The sequence below is a fragment of the Caretta caretta genome, chromosome 7 (assembly GCF_965140235.1).
Source record: "Caretta caretta isolate rCarCar2 chromosome 7, rCarCar1.hap1, whole genome shotgun sequence".
In the NCBI taxonomy this organism is placed as follows: domain Eukaryota; kingdom Metazoa; phylum Chordata; order Testudines; family Cheloniidae; genus Caretta; species Caretta caretta.
This window is the reverse complement of record NC_134212.1, coordinates 26,062,642-26,075,901: the sequence shown is the minus strand read 5'-3', so window position 1 is coordinate 26,075,901 and position 13,260 is coordinate 26,062,642. Positions and strand designations below refer to the sequence as shown.

Below are 13,260 nucleotides of genomic sequence, written 5' to 3'. Positions count from 1 at the left end.
GAACTATCTGTAAGTGGATTTCTCTCTTCCTTTCCTTAACCAGGCAGCTTCAGTCAGCTGACAGCCAAGGCAGAAGAGGCACACCTCCCTCAACCAGTTGATAACTTTCAGAATTTAACTCCAAATTTATAGAATCAGTAGGATTCCTAGCTAGATTCCAGGTTGAGACAAGCTGGGTGAATTCGTTCAAGAGAGTAGTGATTATTTGGTTTCACCAACACAGTTGTTGTTCGGGCATTTGATGTACTGAATGATACACACCACATGTTGCGATAGGCATATGCATCGGACAAATGAATCTGGAAAGGCGTGTTCTGTGGGGTTCACTCTTAATGAGCCCTACACAGAAAAATGATTTAAAAAGACAAAACCACACAATCTTATCGCCTGTGACCAACATTTTTCACAAAGCTATCCCACCCTATCAATACACATCCTCAAAAGAAATCTGCACAACACCTTCAAAAGACAAGCCTGCAAACTAAAATTCATAACTCTGCTAGACATGAAGACTATGTCTACACTACACAGTTTTTAGCTACACAGCTGTGTTGCCTCAGCTGTGCTGTTAAAAGGCACACAGTGTAGCCCGTTTGTGGGCTCTCCTGCCAATAAAAAAAACTTCCACCCCACAATGAGCAGAGTTAGCTGTGCAAAGCGTTCACACCGGTGCTAGTCGTCTGCAAAACTGTCTTTTGGTTTGTGTGTGGGTAATACCCCTGAAAGACAAAAAGTTGTGTAGTTCAGTTGCTAATGTAGATGTCGCCTAAAAATCATGGTCTCTATGGAGACCATTTTTGTGCTCATTACACAAATTTGTAACCCACTAACCCTCCTTTGTCCTACAGCTTCAGAGGTTTTAACTGCCCACTTGATTTTAAGTAGTTTCTTGCACAGCTTTAAACCCTTATGCTTAACGTTTCCCACCTTGCATTTAACTAACACTCTGGTTTCCTTTTGCAGACCTGAAGTTGAGCTCTATGAAGCTCGAAAGCTTATTGTCTCTTCCACCAACTGAAGTTGGTCTAGAAGAACATATTACCTCACCCACGTGTCTCTTATATCCTGGGACCCACACAGCTACAATACCATTGCAAACAGATTCCAGATTGTCAGAACTGCTTACATAAAAGTGTTATTTACAAATAGGACCAAAATTCCTTTTTCTACTCAGGGAGCTCCAATAACCTAGGAGCTGGGTAATACCTAATTACTTAGACCAGGGGTTCTCAAACTGGGGGTCAGGACCCCTCAAGTGGTCATGAGGTTATTACATGGGGGGGTCCATGAGTTGTCAACCTCCACCCCAAACCCTGCTTTGCCTCCAGCATTTATAATGGTGTTAAATATATTTTAAAGAAGTGTTTTTAATTTATAAGGAGGTGGTCGCACTCAGAGACTTGCTATGTGAAAGGGGTCACCAGTACAAAAGTTTGAGAGCCACTGACCTAGACCATGGAAGAATTTATCTGGGAAACCTAACTAGAAGATCCTTGGACTGGAGCTCTCAGGACTCTACAGTCAAAAGCTGTACTGAGAGGAAATTCCAACATTCACACAATAATGGTGTAGGGAAGTATGTATGGGCCACTTACAGGCTGCTCAGATTCTCTCCCCCAAAATATGACCACCTGGGCCTAGAGAGAGTTCTAGGGTGAGATTTTAAAGAGCTTAGCACTGGCCTAACTCTGCCCCACTGAAATCAATGGCAGTTTTTCCCCACACTGACTTCAATGGGGGCAGAGCCAGACCAATGCCGAACCATTTTGAAAAATGCCATGCTTAATCGCATTAAGACATGGAAATCCATCCACTATACATGCTTCCTTAATATATACTTGAATCCCTCTAGCACAGTGGTTCTCAAACTTTTGTACTGGTGACCCCTTTCCTATAAAAAGCCTCTGAGTGTGGACCCCCCCCTTATAAATATATTTAAGAGTGTTTTTAATTTAACACCATTATAAACGCAGGAGGCAAAGCGGGATTTGGGGTGGAGGCTGACAGTTCGCAATCCCCCATGTAATAACCTCGTGACCCCGAGTGGGCTCAACCCCCAGTCTGAGAACCCATGCTCTAGCAATAACTGAATAGGAAATGGATGACTCTTTCCACGGGTCAGAACATAAAACAGATGAGAAAACTGAGGGAAGGTCTACCCTTGAAGCAGTGCAACGCTGCTGCAGTGTTTTAGAAGAGATGACACTACGCCAACAGGAGAGCTTCTCCCATCAGCATAGTTAATTCACCTCCATGAGAGGTGGCAACTATGTTGACAGGAGAAGCCCTCCTACTAACACAATGCGGTCTGTACCAAGGATCTGGTCAGTATAACTGTCGCTAACACCCCTGAGCGATGTAATTACCCAGATGTAAGTTTATAGCGTAGATCTGGCCTCAGATCCTGAATTTCTCATGTCCCTGAAGTCTTATCTCCATACATCTTATTTTGAATGTGTCCAACTTCAACTTCCAGCCATTGGATAGTGTTATTCCTGTCTCTGCTAGACTGAAGAGCCCATTATCAAATATTTATTCCCCATGTAGGTACTTAGAGACTAATCAAGTCAACCTTTCATGTTCTCTTTGTTAAGATAACTAGACTGAGCTCCTTGAGTCTATCACTACAAGGCATGTTTTCTAATCCTTTAATCAATTTCATGGCTCTTCTCTGAACCCTCCTCAATTTATGAACCTTCTTATTGAACTGTGGACACTAGAACTGGATACATCTGACTGGGGAGCACATTAACCTGCCCACAGAAAACTGACTGCAGGAGTAAACCAGGAGAAGAAAGATCCTTTGTGTTTAGCATTTTGGAAGGCAGCGGTTAAGGACTGCACAATACCCTTCCCAGCTGGATCTAGGAACTTGGGCTCCCAGCCTCTCCTTACTGTGCTTCCAAGTGTAGCAGGCCTCATCCCAGCAGGATCCAATGCCATCCCAAGGGGATGGTAGTAGAGGGTTGACCACAGTGGATCTCTCCATTCTCTGGAGAGAAAAGAGGTGACTAAGCAGGAGGGGCACATGGGGCCCATTATATAATCATTACCATGCCTGCTCCCATAAAATACAACCCCTGATACTCCACAGAGAAGCCACACCACCATGAATCATCTAAGAGGCTGAATAAAAATGTCTGATCCCTGCAAGAGGTAGAAAGGAGGATTGTTAGTGATGGTGGGTTCCTACGTAGGGTGAAAAAGATACCAAAAAGACAAGTCTATAACAGGCAGCTACCTGCTTAAGCAAAGGAACAGCAGCAGTTTTATTGTATATTATTGGAGCTTCCCTACAAGCACGTTGAAAAACTCAACCAGAACAGATTGAGACTACAGGTATGTCTCATCTTCAAGGTTCTCTTTAGTTATTTTTTGAAAGGAGAGGAATGGGCCTAATAGCCGGGAGCAAGTATCCCCAAAAAAAAAAAAAAGGGTAAGTTAGCATACAGAAAACTTGACTTTTCAGTATAGCTCCTGGGAAATATAAAAGCTCCAAGATGTGGAGAAACAAATGCCTAAGAACAGAAGTCTTGCATACAATTTATAGGAACTAAATGATTAAGAAATTTTCACAACTGTATTAATCAGCATCCTAGTAACACTGGATTTTTCCCTTGAAGATACTTACTTTTATACGCAGCGTGTGGTCAATGCCTACTTCGCTAGCAGAAAGCCTTAGGTCAACATCCGTAGGATAGGCTAAGCATGTTGCTTCAGTTTCCAACATCACTGGGCTATGTGGATCCTTAAAGTTTACATTTTCAGTTTGTGCAATATTAGGAAGCACATGTTCTTCCTTATCCTGTGCTGGAATTGATTCATATTCATGTTTTTGCCTTAAATTCTCCATTTCATCAGTGTCCAATCCTAAAGCTTGGTTAACAGACCGTGCCAATGATGAATCCAAGTGTCCTGCACTAGCTAGTGTTTCTAAGAGCAACTTAATGAGACCATGTGTGTCTGTAACTGCAGGGTCTGATACATCTTGTTGTCTCAAGTCAGTATCATGTCCACCAAGACCAGTAATTATTGAGAAAACAGACTGTGGAGATTCTGAGGTTCTTCCTCCTTTAGAGGGAAAGGGAGGGGGAAAAAAAGCCATTTAATACCAATTCATCTTTCTAAACATCCTCCCAGGCTCTAAAGTAAATTTGCATAGTTCACATGCAGAGAAAATTTGGACTAATCTGGGGGGATAAGGGAAGCGAGAGGACAGCAAGTCTACCCCCAGATCTTATCAGCCCTATTTCAGTGAGCTACTTCAATCGCTGTAGAAAGTGCATGTGCGCACAGCAGGCCAAGAGGTGTGCTTTTTTTTTTTTTTTAGAAAAAGGTAAAAATAAGACATTGCAGCACTCTCCAGGAATCAAAGCCTTTTTAGCAGAACTGTAATCTATTATCTTGTGCCGAGGCGGTAAAAGGTGAAGAGAAAAGTGCCCTATGCTCATTTTTTGTTTTAGGTGTGTGGGGACAATAAAAACAGAACCCATGAATGTAATAATTAATTTCAAGCTTATTTCTAGTTAACATTCTTTCAAGAAATGCAACCTTCACCAACACTGGATAAGAGCATTAGTTACACTTCTGCCAAGATAAATTAAATAGTTAGCAGTGCTGGTGACAGTTATATTGAATTCCAGTGTTTTAAACACCATCAAGAGGCATGACAGCAGTGCTTGCCTCTCTAAGCTATTGTTTCAGTTTGTCTGCACATTCAGGGAGACTACTACACCACACTAGAACCATAAAGGGCTACACACAATTATTTAAAATATTAAATTCTACAGAAAAATATTAGGATACCAAAAATCTGTATCAAGACCCTAAATGCACAGAATGTGTGGGTATCTACAGCCTCCAAAATATATCCATTTATAAGCAAGCCACTGGTCTTATTTCTAGACCTGCAGAGCAGCAGCAGCTTCTGTGGAAATCAATGGGAGTTGCTTGTGCTCTTGGCTGCTAGAAGGAGGTTATATATATTTATAAAGGTGTCCAATGACAATCATCCCTTTATTTATGAATCTTTCACACTAACATTTATGAATGAAGGAACTGTGCATAAACAGAACAGCACTAAGCAACAAAGTTATTCCAATGGTCTTAAGCACTGAAGGCCTAAAGCACTTCCATTTCAAGTTTTCAATATAATTTTACTATTTAAAAAGTGAGTTCTAGATTAATTATGTTTCTTACCTTCATACTGGCAACTAATTTCTGAAGATTCACTCATTTTTAAGTGCTTCCTCAGATTTTCAGAGTGACTGTGTAGTCTTCGTTTCAGTCCACTTTTGTTTCTAGTGTCTTCTGTATCAGATTCTCCACCTACATTTTTTTTCTTGCACTGAATTAAATTAATTAGCTCTTTGAGTCTATCAGGATCATAGTCCCCAGGATGAGGGGTTTTTTGCTTGGCAGCAGCACCATCACATTTAGAACCATTTCTTTTCCCAGTTTTTGCATTTGCGAAGTCAGTTTCTTCTTCTGGGGCTTCATAATCTGAAATGGGACTGAACTGCTGAACTTTCTGATTTCCCTCCATCAATTCTTTTGCTTTAGAAACAGGCAGTTGATAGGCTTCAGCACCAAAGATGTAATTACGCAAGCAACTGTCAATATGGGATTTGTTTTTTGGAGCAGGATACAGAAATTTTCTGTCATCCAGCCGTGATTCATAAGGGTATAATACAAACTCCCTATATTTGCTAGACCCACTAATGCTTCGCTTCAAATATTCGTTTATATGCTTTTCCACAACAGTATTGAAGTCTGCAGTAGTGTCTTTACGAGACTGAATTAAAGCGAAGTGTAGTGACTGAATAAACTTCATGAGCTTTGGCATAATCTCATGGTTTTCCTGCAGTACGGATGTAGCTGAACTTTTCTGTGCTGTGAAGGGAACATTTTTTTGTGCTGTGATGGAAGGAAAGAGCCCATGATTAAAACAAGTCATCATTAAGAAAGCTGTGACAAAAATATATGGCTTCTCAAAAACTATTACACTTTCAATTTTTCTGGCAATTATACCTATGGCGAGATTATCTAAATCCAGTCTTTAGATTACCTCAGGAAAAATCAAGTTACTTACAAAAAAAGCTATAGACATTTATCAAACATGACTAGATCATCCTGTTCACTACAAAAAGACAGCAAAGACTTCCCCCCACCTCCCCTATTTTTCACTCCTGAAAATAAAAAAAAATAATAATAAAAAAAAAGATGGACAGTCTGATTGACATGATCAGACTATAGGCCTTCACCACCACTTGTTGCCTTTCTATGTATACTTTTATACTGCTCTCATCACCCTGGCAATGAAGGCGTTCCTCCCTCTTCCAACTATTCAAGCAATGCCCCAATCCTTTGGAAGTTAAAATCCATAAGGTCAGTCAGCTGTTAGTTTTGTGCTTGGTTTGTTCTCAAAGCAAGTCTTAGAAATGTTCAAAGAAGCCAGGACACAAATGAAGAGGGGAATAAAAGAAAAAAGTGACAGGTTTTCACAGTACATGGCACAAAGTTTGGATGCCAGCACCTGCTGTACCAACTTCTTCCAGCCTGTCTGCCACTGATGAATCACTTCACCAGAAAACTTTTTCCAACGCTCTTGATTTAGTATCTCATACTCTTACAGCTTCCCACACCCATAGCTCCTGTGCTCACAAGTTCCTTTTTGAGAGTAAAAGTTGCCAGACCATCACTTAAGACTAGTCCTAATTAAGATTTCTAAATTAGAAACAAAGTGGAGACTTCACCCATCAGGTCAAACTCTTTGACAAGTCAAAGACGACAAAAAACTAAGGCACGAGAGTAGAGATGGACACAAAATCTAAACCCTGGATTCAAACATTCCCTAGCTCTGTTTGAAATCCAGCCCTTTCTTAGTCCATTATCATGGAATTGATGAAGTCAGCCATCACAGGGTGAAACTCTTCTTTGTCAGTTTAATTTTCAACCACACCTAACTTCTGTAAAGAGATCTGATCTTCCTTAGGTTTCTGGAAAGAGCCCTGACAGGTAAATTTTTCCTCTCCGGAAAGAGATGAACAATTCCAAGTTATTATTCTGGGAAATTGTCTGCAATTCACTTACTGAAAAATATTCTACTGCTTTTTGGAACTAATCCATCTCTAATATAGCTTTATCTATTGTGTGGTGTGCAGCAATTATTGCTTATTACTTTAATTACAGTAGGCTCAGTTACAAAAAAGGTAGAAGGGAGGTCAATATCTACCTGTTGTGTCTCAACATTTATTGTATTTATACTCTGTCTTAATCATATATACACATGCACAGTGCCTAGCCCAATGGAGCTTTAGTCCCCAGCTGGTAATGGGATAGTACAAAATAAATATTAATAGGTGATGGGTCCTGGGGAGGGAGGGAAAGTCAGAGAGCCTACAAGTTTCAACATGGGGGAAAATTTTCCCCCTTAAACAGTAATAAATCACTAGGACCAGATGGTATTTACTCAAGAGTTCTGAAGGAACTCAGACATGAAATTGAAGAACTACTAGCTGTGGTATGTAATTTATCACTTAAAGTCAGCTATACCAGATGACTGGAGGATAGCTAATTTGACACCATTTAAAAAAAAAAAAAAAAAAAGCAGCCTCCAGCAGTGATACTGGCATTATAGGCTGGTAAGCTTAACTTCAGTACTAGGCAAACTGGTTGAAACTATAATCAAGAACAGAATTATCAGACACATAGATGAACAGAGTTTATTGGGCAAGAGTCAACACTGCTTTTGTTAAGGGAAAAGCTGCTTCACCAATTTATTAGAATTCTTTGAGGGGGGTCAAACAAACATGTGGACAGGAGTAATCCAGTGGATACAGTACACTTAAAATTTCAAAAATACTTTGAGAATGTCCCTCACCAAATTGAACAGTCATGGGATAAGAGGAAGATCCTCTCATGGATCAGTAACTGGTTAAAAGACAGGAAACAAGAGATAGGAATAAATGGTCCATTTTCAGAATGGAGAGGGGTAAACAGCAGGGTCCCCCAAAGATCTGTACGGGGACCTGTACTGTTCAACATAATCATAAACAGCGAGATGGCAAAGTTTGCAAAGGATAAAAAATTTCCTCAAGATATGCAAGTTCAAAGCAGACTGCTAAAAGTTACAATGGGAACTCACTAAACTGGGTGACTCACCAACAAAATGACAGATGAAATTCAATGTTGATAAATGCAAAACAGAAACCAATCCCAGCTACACATGCAAAATGATGGGGTCTAAATTAGCTTTACAACTCAAGAAAGATCTTGGGAATAACTGTGGATAGTTCTCTGAAAACATCCGCTCAACGTGTAAGCAGCAGTCAAAAGAGCTAACAATGTTGGGAACCATTAGGAAAGGGATAGATATTTACTGTCTTATAATGCCACTATGGAAATCCATGGTACGTCCACACCTGGACTACTGCATGCAGTTCTGGCCACCCCATCTCAAAAAAGATATATCAGAAATGGAAAAAGGTAAAGAGAAGGGCAACAAAAAATGATTAAGGCTATAGAACTGCTTCCATACAAGGGGTTGGGGGGGGGGGGTAGAGTTGACTAAGGGGGAATATGATCAAGGTCTATAAAAATCATGGTGTGGAGCAAGTGTTATTTACCCATTCATAATAATACAAGAACTAGGGGTCACCCAATGAAATTAATAGTCAACAGGTTTAAAACAAACAAAAAACCACACAAACAAAAAGGAAGTACTGCTTCACACAACATATAGGTTGACTGTGGAACTCGCTGCAAAGGGATGTTGTGAAGGCCAAAACTATAACTGGGTTCAAGAAATAACTATACAAGTTCACAGAGGACAGGTTCTTCAATGGCTATTTACCATAATGGTCAGGGATGCAACCCCACGACATGGGTGTCTCTGAGCCTCTTCACTGCCAGATGCAGGACTGAATGACAGGGGATGGATCACTTGGCAATTGTCCTGTTCTGTTCATTCCCTTTGAAGCATCTGGCATTGGCCAGAAGACAGGATACTGAGCTAGATGGACCACTGGTCTAACCCAGTATGGCCATTTTTATGTTGGGTTATGAAATACCACTTTTTATTAAAGGATCCATTTCTATTAGTTATTTTGACGCACATGTATGTTTTTGGAGGCAATATAAAATCAATTTGAATAACGATGAAAAATATTATATGGTAGTGGAGAACTAACTAGATCCCTTAGTGCAGCAGGCTGATAGCATTCTCCTGTGAAACCCACTGTGTTTAGCTGTGGTATTTTCTTAGCTGAAAGATAGAAGCAAGTCATTCATCTCCCTGATATTTATATAGGCTACTCTAGAATGTGAAGGGATTTAAGGTGTAGGATGAGGTAGGAACCCTGGTCTGAGATGAACCATGTTATTGGATTATTAATTCCTTTGTTAAAGTAAAATCAAGGGAAAGGCTGGATTTTGACTACATTAATGTGTGGACTGTTTCAAATCAAGTTGTGAAGTAATACTAGAAGCAGAAAAGTTTCAACTCTGAATGGTGGATTCAAGTTACATTCCAGATGTATCCATTAAAGTTCTATTAAGTTCAGTTCCTTTTAGTGGTATTAGTGATAACTGATTATCCTAGGCTCATCTCACTGCACATTTTGTTTGCTCAGTTATTGAATTGAGAACATGGATTTGTCCTAGTGCATAACTTCAAGAAACCAAATTAATGACGTTACATAAAGGACAAAATATAGCTGTAGGGCATTCTGTGTCAAAACTAATTGATGATTTAAGTGTGTAGCTGTAATGATACATTGCAATAAAAGGTACTCTTCAAGGACAGATAGATAGCTAGTTCTACTGGAACTTAGTGGAAATAAATATTGCTCCCTTTCATAGAAGTAAAACAGAACAAACTGAACTATTGTACTAAGTAACAAAAGAGTAAAAAGGCTTTTTAATAGTGCTAGCCCTGCAACCACCGATATCTAAATCGATCTATGATCATTCATGCTCATGCATTATGAACAGCAACCATGACCTAAAACTAAGCTCTGTAGATGAGCACCTCAACTGCATATTAACTATATCTAACCGAAGAAGGCAATCAGAAGTCAATGGACTTACTTGAAGTCACTATACCTCTAGGTTCCTGAAATAGAAACAATGCCTGTAGAATGCGGGACCTTCCAGTTTGGTGCTCTACAAAAAAAAAAAGTAACAGAATTATGTAATTTATTAAGAGGAAGCCAGTTATATTTCAAAAGACCATTAAGTATTTTAAAAAATTACATACCATATGGGGAAGTCATTTGCCAAGGAGAAAGAAGAAAGAGATATCCTCTGTCCCCAAGTGGTTTAACAAGAACCTGTGTTTTCAAGCAAAAAAGTATATCTAGTATGAAGTATGCACCAGAGATCAGGAGATTCGTTCGCTAACAGTAACAAGCTCCAGTGTATCACTGGCACTGAAAAACAATCCTCTTACGTCTGATGTGTTGCCAGCAAGGAGAGAGATTCTCTCCGTTTTCTTGAAATATTACAGAATTTGTTTTTTGTCCCAAAAAGAGTCAAAACATGTTCTACTTACTAATTTCTCTTTCTCCAGTTTTTGAAGTAAGCCTTCCAAGTTACTTCCAGACCTGGTCTTTTCCACAACCTCATAAAGGCTACAGTACATTCCACTCTTACACACTAAATTAGAGGGGACAAAAAAAAAGTCTTAAAAATTCAGGTTTATATACAGATGTTATTTTTAGTTCAAAAAGACAAAGTGTTTACCTTCTTTTGCCCCTAGATAAGTTTCTTTATAGAACAATGCTGGTGCAATTTTCTTCTTTAGGTGATCAATGCTCATAACAGTCTCAACGTTAAGCTTCTCAGGACTGAAATCAAAGAGAAAAGGAAAAATCAACTTCTCTTTAACCCCATGGTCCTAGTCTCATTGATGAAATAAAAACTGAAGGGTGTTTGGTTTTGTTTTTAAATACACTCATTTAAAAATTAATTCCTTGAAACAAAAAGGAGTCAGGGAAGTTTTCTACCAGTGGAACAGGAATTGCAGAGAAAAGCCTGTTGTGTCATTTAAAAAAAAAAAAGTGTTTGTTTAAACCAAATGCATGTGTCAATTGACAAATATTTTCCAGAGTGCTTAAGTAACTTAGAAACTCAAGTTGGACTTGTGTTCCTAAGTAACTTGAAAATATTATCTAGTAAATTTGATTAAATTTAAAAAAAAACAAACTGGCCAGAGTTCACCAGTTTCTGCTAAAGAAAGTTTTTAAACACCAATATTTTTCAACCTTGTTTTCAAATCAATACTTACAGTTTACATGGAAGGAAAGGACGCGTTGCAGATTTCAAAGCAGCGTGGCATAAAAGCTTCCCTTTATTCAAAAGCTGACCTCTCCATAAGGTGTAATTAGTCTTATCTAAGAGAAGAGTGGGGGGGGGGGGGGAGAGGGAGGAGAAAAACAAAAAAAGTAAAGCAGTTGTCTCAAGTGAAGGTACACTAGTAAGAGACTGAAGGGAGAGAGGGTCAAAAGAGAAAGTATAGAGGCACCCTGCCTAAGTGTTGGGAAGTTTTCTACTGCTGTTGGCAATGAAAAGAGCACCAGTAGCCAGGGCACAGGCAATTTTTACCACCACATTGTCTTACTTGCTCAGACTAGATCTAGACAATATGATGGGAAAAGTTAGCTTTGTCCTGTCTACACAGTGCTTGCACTAGCAGAGATGCAAGCAACCAACCAACCATCAGTGTTGACAAGACTGAAGAGAAAAAGGCAAAGACAGGAGAGCATGAAGTCTCTGCACAGGAGTAGCAGAGAAATAAAAAGTTGTCACTCGGGCAGAACAGCAAGGAGAAATCCCTGGATATTGTTCCAGTTGTTCCTTAGTGAAAGAAGATACAACCTTCTACAATGTCCAGAAAATACATAACTGCTGGAGTTTAGGGGGGCATTATCCTTTTTCGCCTAGGAATGATGGCATTTAGCCACACAGACCTGACTCCAATCAACAGTTAAACTCTGACTTTGTTAAAGCTGTCTATTGCATTGAGGATAGAGGGATGGGAGTGCCAAGGGATACAGACAGTACCTCACAAACCTACTAGATCTTCTCCACCCTTCCCTATTTTCACTCCTAGATTTTTTTTGCTGAACTGGATAGCAGAGAAACTACTAGGTACAGTGACACATACTTCATGGTTACGCATCAGAGTGGACTCCCCCATTAAAATAAATGGGGACTGTTCAGACTTCAAAGCGGTTTCCTGTTCTCTACAAACTGCAGAAAGCAGCACTGCTCCAGATCACAGACCCAAAAGTTTCTTTCTAAAACCATAAAGGGCTACATTTTTTAAAAATGAAAACTGAAATTCTGCTGTAATTGAGGTGCTACTGGATAGTCACTGCAGTATTAGAATATTGTAGCTCTTTGTCTACTTACATATATTTTAAGGATACTGTAAAACAAATGTGCTTTGTCAAGTGACAGAAAAATCAATTGCTAGTTATGGAAGTCAGGAGGCTGTATTTCATTAGTATGACAAAAGAACTTTTTGTATCAATTGTCAAAGAACTTTAGCTAATAAGAGCAGGAAAATTGCCTCAGACAACACAATCCCATCACAGGTATGGTTAGTGATCTTTTTCAGTTTTTATACAATTGTGCAAAATATGCAGGAAGGCAGCATGTTTTCTTGTATTACTATTTTGAGCCTCAAGTGTAATATGAAATAGGAAAAACTACCCCTTGGGTTCCAACTGCTTCCCAAACCACTTTAACTGGCCACATCATGTCATCAACACTGATCAGTTTGTATTTTACCCTTAGAGATCAATTACACCAAAGGTAATATCTACTCTTTATTCTCTTTAACTACAATGACCCAAAACAGGTTATCCAAATAGAGCACAGGTAAAGCTAATAGAGCGAGTGACAAAAAGTATGCCATGCATTTATTATAAAGCCAAGCATTATAGTACAACTGATCCTTACCTGTGCTCCTGTCTGTATTAAAGCTGTTTGACCTAACATAAAACAAGACAAAGTTAAACAGAAGCTTCTCTCAATATACAATTAACCCTGCCACACCCCCACCAAAAAAAAACAAAACACCATTCAGATTTAGGATGTTTTATTAGTTGGCAAGTCTCTCAGGACAGCAACACTGCAATCATGTATCCTCTGATCCTAGGTTATCAGAGTTCCTGGGGCAGCACCCACATCCATGGGGGGGTGGGGGGGGAGGAGGAGAGTGAAGCAAGGGTTTTGCCTACACACATGGTATTT

The 13,260-nt window shown here is 39.5% G+C and overlaps 2 protein-coding genes across 22 annotated transcripts in view; one reads left to right on the top strand and one right to left on the bottom strand.

The window, feature by feature from the left end:
* The window catches only part of TASOR (transcription activation suppressor), a 53,969-nt gene that overhangs the window by 17,617 nt on the left and 23,092 nt on the right, over positions 1 to 13,260 (bottom strand). For all 9 annotated transcript variants that reach the window (XR_007357813.2, XM_048859236.2, XM_048859231.2 and 6 more), the window contains exons 8-15: positions 12,967 to 12,998; positions 11,288 to 11,393; positions 10,744 to 10,847; positions 10,553 to 10,656; positions 10,259 to 10,331; positions 10,090 to 10,164; positions 5,200 to 5,916; positions 3,632 to 4,071 (exon numbers count right to left, since the gene is read on the bottom strand). Coding sequence is in view for 8 of the 9 variants with exons in the window: in XM_048859236.2 (XP_048715193.2) it covers positions 3,632 to 4,071; positions 5,200 to 5,916; positions 10,090 to 10,164; positions 10,259 to 10,331; positions 10,553 to 10,656; positions 10,744 to 10,847; positions 11,288 to 11,393; positions 12,967 to 12,998 (1,651 nt within the window). In the remaining variant the exon portion in view is untranslated. The remainder of the gene's footprint in view (positions 1 to 3,631; positions 4,072 to 5,199; positions 5,917 to 10,089; positions 10,165 to 10,258; positions 10,332 to 10,552; positions 10,657 to 10,743; positions 10,848 to 11,287; positions 11,394 to 12,966; positions 12,999 to 13,260) is intronic.
* Positions 1 to 13,260, top strand: part of CCDC66 (coiled-coil domain containing 66) — a 90,092-nt gene that overhangs the window by 70,370 nt on the left and 6,462 nt on the right. The window lies entirely within an intron of this gene.